Source organism: Panulirus ornatus, chromosome 13, assembly GCF_036320965.1.
Source record: "Panulirus ornatus isolate Po-2019 chromosome 13, ASM3632096v1, whole genome shotgun sequence".
Lineage (NCBI taxonomy): Eukaryota > Metazoa > Arthropoda > Malacostraca > Decapoda > Palinuridae > Panulirus > Panulirus ornatus.
In genome coordinates, this window is record NC_092236.1 from 10,933,633 (window position 1) to 10,946,484 (window position 12,852).

Here is a 12,852-nt window from a genome sequence, read left to right on the forward strand (position 1 = left end):
CTCAGGTCACATCCTGAATGAGGTCACCTACAGCCAGCGCGAAGCATTCACTGCAGTGTTTAAGGTACTCCGCTTACGTAAGTATACTCCTCGAATTAAAGGTAACCTTTGGCGAAGCTGTATCAGTGGGGGTACTGTCGTCTTGTGAAAGAACTTCCCACTTCAAAAGAGTTTATCATGTCCATGCTACTGGCTGGAGTCGCGTAGCTTAGAGAATGAAAATTCTCACTTAGAAGGGGTCTTGGATATAGAAAAGATGATATACTTGGGTAGCGTTCGTAAACACAACTCTAACATGTGCACAAAACTCTTAGATACATGTTTATAAAAGATATTCAGAGACGAATTAACTACGTTCTTCATGGGTGCACGCATGCACAGGCACCGTATGTGACCTACTGATCTACATTAAGTTCAGCGTCACAACCAAGCTGTTTCCCCGTCATTAACATAACCGTAGAAACCATCTGGGTAAAGAGCGAGAGAGAACGATCATTTGAGGTTCAATGAGGCGTTTCTCTGTGTTGCTGCGGTCATTACGACGATGATGTAGCTGTTTGGTTACACATGATGAAGATCGTTATCATTTTCATAATAATGATATCTTTACAACAATGTCTTTTTTGCTTTACCTTCAGAATGAAATTAAATAGGCAGAAAAAAGAGGGCTGGTTATTTGTCTTAAATGTTTTGTTCATTGCCAGTTCCTTGTGAAATTCGATGCAAAAATTTTATGAGAATGTTTTTGTCATTAGAAAAAGGGAAGATGCGTAAAATAATTGTCATTTACACTTAACCTAAATGCATAAACGAATATAGATGAGCCTTATGAACTGCACCAACTTCTTGCTCGGTGCAGTTGGTTAACCCGTCTTCTGGCGGGCAACACCATTATGCCAATTAGTTGAGAGACGATGTGCCAGCATTACGAATTCACTTCTTTCACAGACATCTTGCACCATATAACATAAATAAGAATTTTTGAATACCCCTGATTTGATACAAACCCTGCTTTATATTCATTATGTTTTCTCTCAGAAGAGAATAACCGTAGTAAGAATAATGGAATTAAGAGAATAACATAATTACCAGCATATATGAATGTATATGTAAACCACACACAAGGTAAAAGGGACTCCTGGGGCAGATAAGTAAGGTAGATGTAAACCAAACGAAACAGAATTCGCATAACAAACTGGTTGATGGCGATCCACAACACTGTAAGACGAAATGAAACGAATACATCCAGTTCGCACCCAATTCTTTGCATTAGTTCCAGCCTCCTCCTCCAACCCAAACTATTCTATAACCAATCACATACTAGATTGCCTCACTTCTGTAGGCTACATTCACAGAATCTATCAACACCTTCATTTAGCAACGGTAGCATCTCTAAGGGATCAATTCGGCTCGCGTCTTAATCTACTGAAGTGGAATCAAAAGCTTTTGTCTCATTATATCACCAGGGATTATCTTTCTCAAACTATTCCTGTCTGCCCACCGTAATGTTGTTACTCTTTTACTGTTCTTCAGTTATTATCTTAAATGCTAATTAAGGCAATAAACAGGTTAAGGATAACTGATTCCCAAAACCACATGACCATTTTTTTTTCTAGACAAAGATGGCGAAAACAAAACTGAATGATTTTGTTGGTTTAAAGATAAAAACAGTTCAAGAGTAGCAAAGCGGAAGTACTGTACATAAGGCGTTGTCATTGTCACTATACAGTGGAAAATCTGCATTCTTGTCAAAACAATGTAGGCCGTTGAGGTTGACGCCACATAGCTGAAAGCAATTACGACAATTTGAAACACGTGACTAACAATGACGTTTTCTTTAAAGATATTGAATAATGGTGAGTGGCTTCGGATTTTTAAAGATGGCGTAAAATTTTGATTTTTTCCATAATCTTAGCCACTTTTGACCCGGTAAATTTTGTTTCATGACGGATGGTTCGCCAACGTTCATCAGGGAGAGGGGGTTATTGTGGGGGTGAGGGATGGGATGCAATTAAGAGCGCTCTAGAGCTGAGGTGAGGAGCTGGCCAGATGTAGGTGAAGGGGAGGAGTATAAGGAGCAGAGGGAAAGGCAGTGACACCAGTAGAGCAGAGAGCGGCCGCCAGGACTTCGCTGGCCAGTGTGTTTGGTGACGAGAGATCAGCGCGGGAAACGTTAGACGCTGTGTCCACCTTTGCGGCACTACCCTCCCGCCTCATACACTGTGCACACAGAACTCTTTCATATTTCTCTCTAATTGTGAAAACAAATCGTCGCAATAAATGTTACATATAGTGATTCACATGACTGGGAGATGTTTTATGGTACTGGTAGCGGCAGCGCTGGCGGCTGGCGCGTCTCGGAGTGCTCTCATGCCTTCCCTGCCACCAGGCTCCTCTTCAGCCAAGTCACTTTTCAGTAAGTTTTTTAAATGTACTTATGTTTCTCTTAATTCCCGAACATACGGATGTGATACAGGCCTAGCAGCTCTCTTGATGGGTTAGTTATTGATAAAGTGTAGATTTCCTCAGGGCCTCAGATGAATTTTATGAGGGTATAAAGTTTCTTTTAGGTCCCCTTTTCTTCTCCAAAAGTCATCCTGTTTTTATCCACTACGGTTTTATGCCATGTGCTTTACGAATATTTTAGTTATGTAGGCTCACACAGAATGTGAAAGCTAGTCTTGAGTATATGCAAAAAAAATTCTGAGATCACAGGAAAATTTCGGGCCCCCTTTTGGATCCCCGGGCTCGTGTACGATGTATGTATGTTCCCCGTGCACACCCGCTTGTAAACGCTGGTTTATTCAGCGGTGGTGAACGTACTGAAGATGTCACTGATTTACTAGGTTTAAAGAATTCTCTGCCGCCCTTACACCTGTCAGGTGAAGAACGCGATTCGAGCTCACCAGCAAGCACGATAATCGAGTGAAATTTAAGTCGCTCCCATAAATGATGCTCAAACTACGAGGATATTGTCGCGGGTTGGAGTGTTATGTGATTCATGACCTAATAGGATACCTGTACAATGCTACTGTCAACGTTTGTCAAGAAAGTACATTTAGTGTTCTTTTTTTTTTCTGTTGCTGTACTTAGCCTAGAAGACTGCTCTTTGAATGCTGCTATCTCATTTGTAATTTGTACGGCTGAAAAATATGGACAACTGATTTCATGCGTAGATTGGTACTCAAAACAGAGACTCCTTGTCAGACAGGGCAGAAACAATTAATGGCGTCCTTTAGAGTTTCTGGAGCCCGCTGTTATTCCTCATCTAAGCGACAGACTTGCCAGGGAATTGTAATACTGCCTGAAAATGTCTTTTGGACGACACCTGGCTCATGAGGTCGTATGAAGCAATATGATTGTGGCAACCTACAAAATATGGGAGCAGTGATACCACATTAACGGAAGATTGCCATCTTGTATGAGGTAAATTAGAGCAGTCTCCCGGCAGGAAGAACTGAGGGGTTTACATAAAGCTCAGCTTATCAGAAAATCATGTGATTGTGCGGAAAGCAAATTATAATTTTATCAATGTAGAATTCGCCTTTAAGGAACTGTAAACAAGATGTTCGAGATTATGCCAACCACGCACATTAGAAGAGAGATAAAGGATGTATACACTTTTGATCTTGATCGAGGAACCTTATACGTAAGTTAGAAATAGTCCACCTGCTACCATTAGAAACTGCCTGAGCCATGGGGAAAAAACATTGTAGACGGCTCGGGGTTAGGCAGATAAACTGCCGATAGATTCCTGGCAGAATTGATAATTTCAAAGAGGAACAATTCTTTGAAGCAGTTAGAAATTGCTCAGCCAGAGGGCGGGCACAAGACACATCAACAGCAAAAATAAGAAAACACGTATAAGCTGGTTAATGGTCACATGAAACAATATGAATGAAAGAGGCTGAGAAATATGACCACTGAAAAAAAAGAAGCGATAAAAATGAGTACTAAATAGGTCCACTAGATCCCTTCGCTTATAAACCCTCTACGTACAGGTAGGACAGTCATAAACGCATACAGAAGAAATACGTACACACCAATTTCCTTTATTACCTTTTTCTTGTCTCCTTTTCATAATCTGAGTGAAGTAATGCACTGATTTATTGTCATATTCCGAAAGGCGGCAACGGCCTCATTCCTTGTAGTTTGTGAATCATGAACATTATCCTGCCGAGACAGGAACCTCATACAAGCGATCCACCACTACCTAACCTTCCTCCAACGAGTGACCCCTTGATTTTCTATCTCCTGCAGATGACTTCCTGTTGGCGCCGATAACGGTGGTCCGAATACCCAATTCTGCGTGCTTGGCAAGCAGCGGTCGGCTAGGCACCTGCATGACCAAGATCGATTGCCTCTGGAGGGGCGGCACGGGCTCCGACCTGTGCGCGCAAGCCTTCGGCGTCTGCTGCGTCAGTGAGTACACCCATCCTGCCTGCCTTACCTCCAAGCGACGTAGTCCTGTACTGTTATCCTTACACACGTTATAATCAATTTAACAAGTTACTCCCATGAATATACCAGCAGATATAACAATATATATATATATATATATATATATATATATATATATATATATATATATATATATATATATATATATATATTTTTTTTTTTTTTTTCAAACTATTCGCCATTTCCCGCGTTAGCGAGGTAGCGTTAAGAACAGAGGACTGGGCCTTTTTTGGAATATCCTCACCTGGCACCCTCTGTTCCTTCTTTTGGAAAATTAAAAAAAAAAAAAAACGAGAGGGGAGGATTTCCAGCCCCCCGCTCCCTCCCCTTTTAGTCGCCTTCTACGACACGCAGGGAATACGTGGGAAGTATTCTTAATCCCCTATCCCCAGGGATAATATATATATATATAATATATATATATTTATATGTGTGTGTGTGTCTAAATTCAAGCTGTCACTAGAGTAGACCGAGTTGATCGTCGGATATAATGGTGAATCATTTGTTATCTTTTGGCCATTTTGAGCTTGAGTGAATTACTAAAGGGGTGATTAATGAAAAATAAGTTTGTTGACGAATCATGTAGGAACTTATCATCACCATCAGCCATTCCTCTGTACCACCCTCCTCCCCACACACCCGTGCAACCCTACACTTCCCCAACCCTCCACCTATTCACCAACCCCGTGCCATTCTCGCACCACCACTCTCCCTCTCACCACCACTTTTTTTTCTTTAACAGGATGGTCAGAAGGGGAAAAAGAAAGGGATTAAACATGGGGAAGGCGCATTGGGGAGACGAAAGATAGTTGTCGAATGTACAGTTGTAAAATCTTGCTGACGTTACAGAATTGATGGTGATTGAGGCAGCACGTTGATCAGAGATGTTGCATGGGGTTCTCCCGGGGACTTATATCATGTCTAACTGTAATAGTTTATGGCAGACAGTAACACTTTCCCACCAGTTGTGGCCACTGAGAACGGGGAGTCGTCCAGCAACAACACGCTCATATACCGGGCAGCCTTCAACGCGGGAGTGGACCTGACCTACACGATCGGCAGGATGAACAACCACATCTGCCAGTACAGGTGATCCTCAGCTCTTCTTGTCTCGTCTAGCCTTCTCGCAGTCTTGCCTGGGTTTCCTAAGATTCGCGTAAAGGTACATTCATCGTCATTATGGCTGACTTAAAGACACAGTTATTCCCTAAAACTTCAACGTTTGCATCTCTTCACAACCTTTTGTCTGACCTGTATATACTGATGTTACTGGGCTCCGCCCGCAGGAGGTTACATGGAGAGTGAGGTCACCTTTGGCTTGTTGACTTGCAGATATAGCATCCGCCAGCCTGCAGGCAGTTAGTTATTACCGCTTACGTTTGATTCAACATCCGCTAGTTTGTCTCGAATTGTTTGGCGATATGGATGGAAAATCGCTTTTACTTTTTTTTTTCAGATCTAAGGCTGTGCTGCGATCAGTAGCAGGGAAATGAGTGACTCCTTTGGAGTGAAAAAGTCATGCGGCAGGATTATACTCCGTTCGCCGAATGACAATGATGCAGGCTCGCCAAAGATGTTTCAATGGCGGTGTAACCTCGAGCAGGAACTGTGTGTGTGTGTGTGTGTTCTAATTTTGGAAGCACGCTGCTGGAGTCTGCGACTTGAGGATTAGGCGATGTCGTGTCTTCATCTCGCAGCAACATTGATCACAAATTGAACTTATTCACAGAGAAATCACTAGGAAATTCACTGAGAACATGAAGTCTATCCACACATGAGGCAGTCCGGCCACTACATTTCTTCTCGCCAGAACTGAAGTATCATCATCATTAAATTTTACTTTTGTGTAGTTGTTTTACGAGTTATGTTAAAGAAATATGATATGGTATCATCACAGAATATAATGAATTATCATATATTCTACTCTGAAAAAAAAAAATTATTTGTATTTCTTTTAAAGATACAGTGGGTCATTTTTGATTACCAGTTGGTTCAGTATTGTGTGGTTGATGACGTGTAATGAGTTTACCCATGGTCAAGGGCACATGACATCACAAGTTGTGATTCCAGTGTCCATTTCATTTTCCGGACGTCGACTTCAGTGCCTATGCCTTTTGTCATTATCATAAGCCCTGGCTCGTGTCTTCTTCCCTCACGTAAATGTTATTCTAACTTCTTTGAGCACGGCGGCACGATATCTCGAGGACGATGGTTCGACCCATATTAATAATAGTGGGTGAAAGGCCAGAGCATCATTAACCCCCTCTCCCCAATATCTAGAAACAAGAGAATCTGTAAATGGAAATCAAAGCAGGTGTGTGACATCAGCTCTTAGTTCTCTTGTATATACTCAGTGACTCGCTTCTTATTGATCATCCGCAGACTGGACGTTAAGACACTCAACTTGTACCAGGTGGAGTCGGATGGGAGCTGCCTTTTCGACTGGATGACCGTCAGCCAGGACACCAAGTTCCAGAAGGTGTGCGGCATCACCGAGAACGTCCACTGTGAGTCCTGCTGGAGGTGTCGCAGGGTTTCTAATTCATGGGTACAACTGCAGGGAAATAAAGGAAGAAGCATCAGGAGGTCCGTTGTGATATACAGTACTGATCACCGGGATCTTTCCTGAAACTTTAAAGTAAGGTCCTGTGGTATGGTTAGTTCTCACCATGAGCATACCAGTCACAGTGTTTTCATCGTGATGTATGGTTGAGATGTTACGTCATCCTGACAGTATGTACTGGATGAGAACAAATATCAGTAACATCATTATTACACATGAGAATTATTGTACTAAACATATACCAGTGCAAGAATGGCTAGATCCTATGATTTTTCAGGATAACTTTATTACATTGGTTTGAAATTTAATGTGTGGCTTATTTACGCAATCTATTTCGGAAACGAAAATGAAATGGAAACCATACTAAAGGAACCCCCTTACAAAGTCATGGCGTTTGCTGATCTCAAGGTCTAGATTAGCTAGGACTTGTCGCTAATCATACGAACATAGGCTCTCAGTCGCTTCCTTTCCCCTCACGCTATTTTAGCAATGCTCTCCAATGGTAGTGTGTTGGTTGCAGACTACATCGATGTGGAGGACTCCGCCACCTTCACCTTCCACACGGACGCGAGCCAGAGCTACGACAGGAGCTGGGAAATCTACGTGCAACAGCTGACGTGCGACGAGACGGGTACAGCAGGTAGGTCTACCCCGTCCACCACACCTCCTTCCGGGATAACTTGACAGTATGAGCAACACACATGGGAATACGTAATCATTATTCCCTAAAGAATAACAGAGATGTATACAGAATGTATGCTCTTTCATTACCACATATGTATGGCTGGATCTGAAACTTTTTATTTACAATGTTTATATGGAGGATCGAAGTAAATGTTTACAAAGGTAACCGGTTCTTTGTTGTTTTCTCGGTTGCCCATAGGCCCAGAATTTGTCAGTGATGTTGTCGGTTGGTGGTAGTTGGTGGCTGTGGTTAGCAGAGTCTGACACCAAGTGGAACCATGAATTAAAAAAAAAAAAAGCTCATTACATTCATTGCAGTGAACAAGTAAAACTCGGCACTGAACAAACGAGCATTGTTTTTGGCGGCAGGGATATTACAAAGAAATTTTCAGAGGTAAGTAAAAGGAGTAAAAAAGAACAATTTGGCGTCTCGTCTTATTCTAGTAAGAAAAAAAAAAGGCTACCTACCACTGTAGACTTGACCTTTTGAGATTACATGAGTGAAATTGTTCGGCTTTGTTGACGTGATGCAACTGGTGGATCCCCGACAGCACCGGAGGGCTGCGGCCAGTGGTACTGGGGAACGTCGGGTAAGATCGACATATGGAGCAACGTGGACCCCGGCCAGCAGAACTGGTACTACCTGGACGGCCAGAATTACGCTGTGTGTGTCCGCTGGGAGGCCGGCTACTGCAGCGTGAGTACCCACTACCTCCTGATCACTTGCACACCCGAGTCCTCTGCCTGTATGTACATCAGTGTCCCTCACCCGCCTCTTTAAATCATTTCTTCCCTCATCTGCCTGAACATTAGCACTCAGCCCCTGCTTGTTGTACATTGCTGCCACACGACCACGTCTGGGAAAATTAAACATGAAATGAAATATATAGTTTTGTCTGATGATCAGATATTTCCTTAGTTAATTTATTCGCTTCCGTTTTATTCAATGATATATTTTTTCATATCTTAATTTATACATATACTAAGTTTGCGTATTTGCTTCTTTTTTATCCATTAACTTAGATGTCCCTACGTTTCCCATTTTGTACATCACTCGTTACATTCTTTTACGTCGTTATGTTGCCCAGACCTTGTCAACTGCGGCAGAATTCAGCCAATCACTGTTGATGACCTCACGCTCTTCTCTCCCGCAGATCACTTACTCCGAGACGAACATATTCCAGCCTCGCTGCAACGACCTCTTTGAGCGGCCAGGGCAGACGTCTTTGCAGGCGGCTTGCGTTAATTCTCCCCCGTCGGGTGCGGTGAGTCCCGCTACTGTTTCTGTGTCCAACATCAGTATTCCCTCCCACACGCATTTACAGGCTTATTGCACTTCACTGAAAACCCCAACATAAGCTCCCAGTATAATAGAAATCCCCCCCCCCCACACACACTCGCGTTGCACAATAGTATACCCTTCATCAGATGAACATATGTTTTTTGGTATATCAGAACCCCGTACCCACTTGTGGTGCACCATCAGTACCCCATACCCACTTGTGTATCAGTGCACCAATCCCACTTACTGTGCATTGTACACCAGTGCTCTTCACCCACATGTGCATCAGTTCGTCCATCCATAATGTACATTAGTTCAACCGCTCACTTGTACTTGCCGTTCATTAGCGTGTTCGCAACCACTAGTACATTGTCTCCCATGCCCTACTGTTGTATATCGTTTTGTAACATAATACCCCCAAGAAATAACTGATATACTAAACACCTACATAACTTTCAGTTCTCATTGTACCTATGACTGTAGTAATGTAAGTAGAATGGGTGAAACGTAATACCTTGAGGTGGTTTGGGCATGTGGAAAGAATGCAAGACGGAATTAACAAGGACAGGGTATGATAGTACAGTTAAAGGGGTTGGTGTGAGAGGTAGACCACCTGTGACATGGGCAAATAGCGTGGAGGAATACTGGAGGGAGAGAGATAGTGGAAGAATGTGTGGAACAGTTTATCAGTGTATGCGTGGGAGGCACGTAAGGGCAGAGATAAGTGGAGACTCTTTTGCTGTGGCCACCTCTTGATGCGAGATCCCGGAGGGAACGGGGCGTCAGAGATAACATTGTAAGTCCTATTGTTTATGATTGATTGGTATTGTATGTGCCTGGGAACTTTGCATTGAGAATATCGAGTCTTTGGTAAATCAAGTCCTAATCGAGCACTCATAGGCAAGAGTCAAGCAATCTGGACAGATTAGTACGTACAGCAGGAGAGTGACTAAAGTGCTAACATTCTCTCCTCACAGTTGACATACACTTTGGACGAGGGCAAGCAGCACTTCTACATCCAGTTCTTGGACACCACCAATCAGCACACTGGCTCCATTTCCAACCCATACAAGAACCCGAGCATTACCTACACCCAGAACCCGTGTATATAGCTCTCTCAGGACTGCCAGGTGTTCCCAGTTCTAATGATCATATGTATTTATGAGAGCATTGCAATTGTCTCAGCTTCATCACAATGTGTTGTACACAGCGCTTGCCTCAAGTGAAGAACTCAAGAGTTTGTTTCCAGCAGTTGGTTAATACTTTGTATAAACACACCACTGAAGTTTATCTTGAATTACTGTAGTCATATAATCGTTACTGATTTATAAAGGGGAGAGGTTCTAAACCCTCTTCGACTTATTACCTTATTTTCCTACCACTGCCCTGTGACAATAACTCATAATTAGCACTTCCGTAATTAAAGTATTAACTTTCTTGGAGAATTAGTACACTGGAGCTTTCTATAAACGCCATGGGGTTAGAGAACAAAGATAAACACATGTATGACTTTAACTTCATTGACAAATTCACGTGAAAAAAAAATGCAAATCTACAACAAAACCAGAGCTTAATGATGGGTAATTACTGCTGTCTGGCCACAGCTATGCTTTCAACTGATTATGCTACATCAGTCAGCGATAGTCGAAACACTCGGCGGTCTTGCCACCTTCTGTCAGTCCCTGTGTGCAACACGTCATTACAACGCCACACTCCCAACCCCATCTGAAAACGCCCTAAAGAGAGTCCACGCTTGGCTGCCTGTTGTTGCCATCCAGTGTATCACGTCTCTCTTGCTCACCTTCCAATCCCAACGTGGATACACTCGCCTTCTCTTTCATTGTTCTAAGCTTCAGTCATGTCTAAACTCCGTCCTCATAACGATTAATCGCGACGCAGTGTAAGAATCTTGGTAAAGATGGGGGTGTGAACATTGAATTAAAAGTATTATATTTGTTGACTTGCAGCCAGACGTCTGTTATACCATGCCAGATATACAATTGTATGTCAGGGAACGAGCCATGCGTGTGGAAGCAATTCATACTCAAAATTACCACCACATTCAATGACGTAAAGTTCATTGATGAATATTATAATAATATTATAGTCATGATATTCTATTCTTTTTTTGGAATTTTTTCTTGTGCATTAGTTTCCCCCATGGAAATATATAAATTACTTGCTTGGTATGATATATCTCAGGTTGAGAACCCTGATTTAGACAATGAGCGTATAATCCTGCTCGTATGTACTAATTAGTTTCTGTAATTGGAAAATTTTCTGGTTGTTGCACTTTGCAGTAGATCATTAGGGTTTAATTATTAGAATAATCATACAGATAATTATGTAAAAAAGTATATTGTATGAAAAGTGATTTCATATTTGTAACAAAAAACCTTTCCTTATGTTGCATTCTAATTCTGGAACACTGTAAATCTGATTTGGGCAGGTGTCTAAAATGTATAAGTGAATTCCCCGAGATCTACAAATTGTTATGAAAACCTACTTTAAGTCGTACCTACGAAAACTGTTCATCATGGTATCTCTTCTACTAAGAAATCAAGTTAAGCAGATTTTAGTTAATGGTAATTCTAATCATTGATTGAGACAAGTGTATTCCTCCAAACTCAACCAGTTGATCACCCAGCAACAACCTGGTATTGTTAATCGAGTTGTCTAAAAAATCTAGGTGGCGTTTCCAGCCCATAAGAGACGCACGTATCCCGGAGGATCATCATATCGTACAAGAACAGGAAAGCTAATGAATTCATTATGAGACACAACCGCAAGCAGCAATAACCCACTACAGTACCCCACTGTAGTTTACAAGTCCTCTTAGTTGACGGTTGTAAACTTCAAAACAACGTGAACTACATCGTCATGGCTACTTCATCACTCAGTCGACGCTTAACCCTGTAAAGCTACATATGCAACACTAATATAGCATAAATTTCACTCGTCAGCATCTTACTGGAAACACGATAATACTGAAACGTTACCACAACCCACAAAACCATAATCCCTTCATAAAACATCAGAGTACAAGACAAACTAGGACCCTACAATTATTCACTACTGCACCCCAGATGACCATTCCTTACCTTCTGTGGAAACCTCAAGCAAACTCCTCAACCATCAACCCAACAAGTTTGACCCATACCGACCATACTACCACGCATGGACTCCGAGGGAACACGGTCCACCGATAAACATATCGACGTCACCGATTTAATTTGTAATAATTAAAAGATGTGATCAATTCCTCTTTAGTTCTTTGTAGTTTTTGTATCATTTATAATAAATCTGACAGGATGGGCAGTATTCGTGTGCCAGACACGTCTCGCGTATTTCGAGTAAATTGAAAATCAATATATGCCATTTAATCAACACTTTACCTGATAAAGCTAAACGTGTGGTGAAAAAAATTAAAACAGCTATTGGACGTTAAGAATGCTTTGGTCTTTAACAAACAGTATTTATATCTATCTATCTATCTATCTATATATATATATATATATTATATATATAAATTACATTATAGTGTGTGTGTGTGTGTTTACGGTGCATTACACATGACAGCTCGTGTATGGATGCGGCCTTTCTTCATCTGTTTCTTGGCGCTACCTCGCTGACGTAGGGGGTGGCGGTGCTGTCTCATGTAGAGGGGGATGGCGCTGGGAATAGATGAAGGCGAGAAAGTATATATATATATATATATATATATATATATATATATATATATATATATATATATATATATATATATATATATATATATATGTATATATATATATATATATATATATATATATATATATATATATATATATATATATATATATATATATATATATATATATAT

General features: G+C 41.4%; 1 protein-coding gene across 1 annotated transcript; it reads left to right on the forward strand.

The window, feature by feature from the left end:
* The first annotated feature begins 4,266 nt into the window (after nucleotides 1-4,266).
* LOC139752593 (uncharacterized) lies at nucleotides 4,267-12,424 on the forward strand. Its single transcript, XM_071668348.1, has 7 exons — nucleotides 4,267-4,422; nucleotides 5,427-5,550; nucleotides 6,844-6,968; nucleotides 7,545-7,664; nucleotides 8,260-8,405; nucleotides 8,863-8,973; nucleotides 9,968-12,424. Exons 1-7 carry the CDS (start codon nucleotides 4,344-4,346, stop codon nucleotides 10,100-10,102), a joined length of 840 nt encoding a protein of 279 aa, XP_071524449.1. The 5' UTR covers nucleotides 4,267-4,343; the 3' UTR covers nucleotides 10,103-12,424.
* The last annotated feature ends 428 nt before the right edge of the window (nucleotides 12,425-12,852 follow it).

Bases quoted from the DNA above. Each gene is read 5' to 3' on its own strand.
- LOC139752593 (XM_071668348.1), top strand. From the start codon at position 4,344: ATGACCAAGATCGATTGCCTCTGGAGGGGCGGCACGGGCTCCGACCTG. The intron at 4,423-5,426 runs GTGAGTACACCC...CTTTCCCACCAG, and splicing joins CTTCGGCGTCTGCTGCGTCA to TTGTGGCCACTGAGAACGGG. The intron at 6,969-7,544 runs GTGAGTCCTGCT...TGTTGGTTGCAG, and splicing joins CATCACCGAGAACGTCCACT to ACTACATCGATGTGGAGGAC.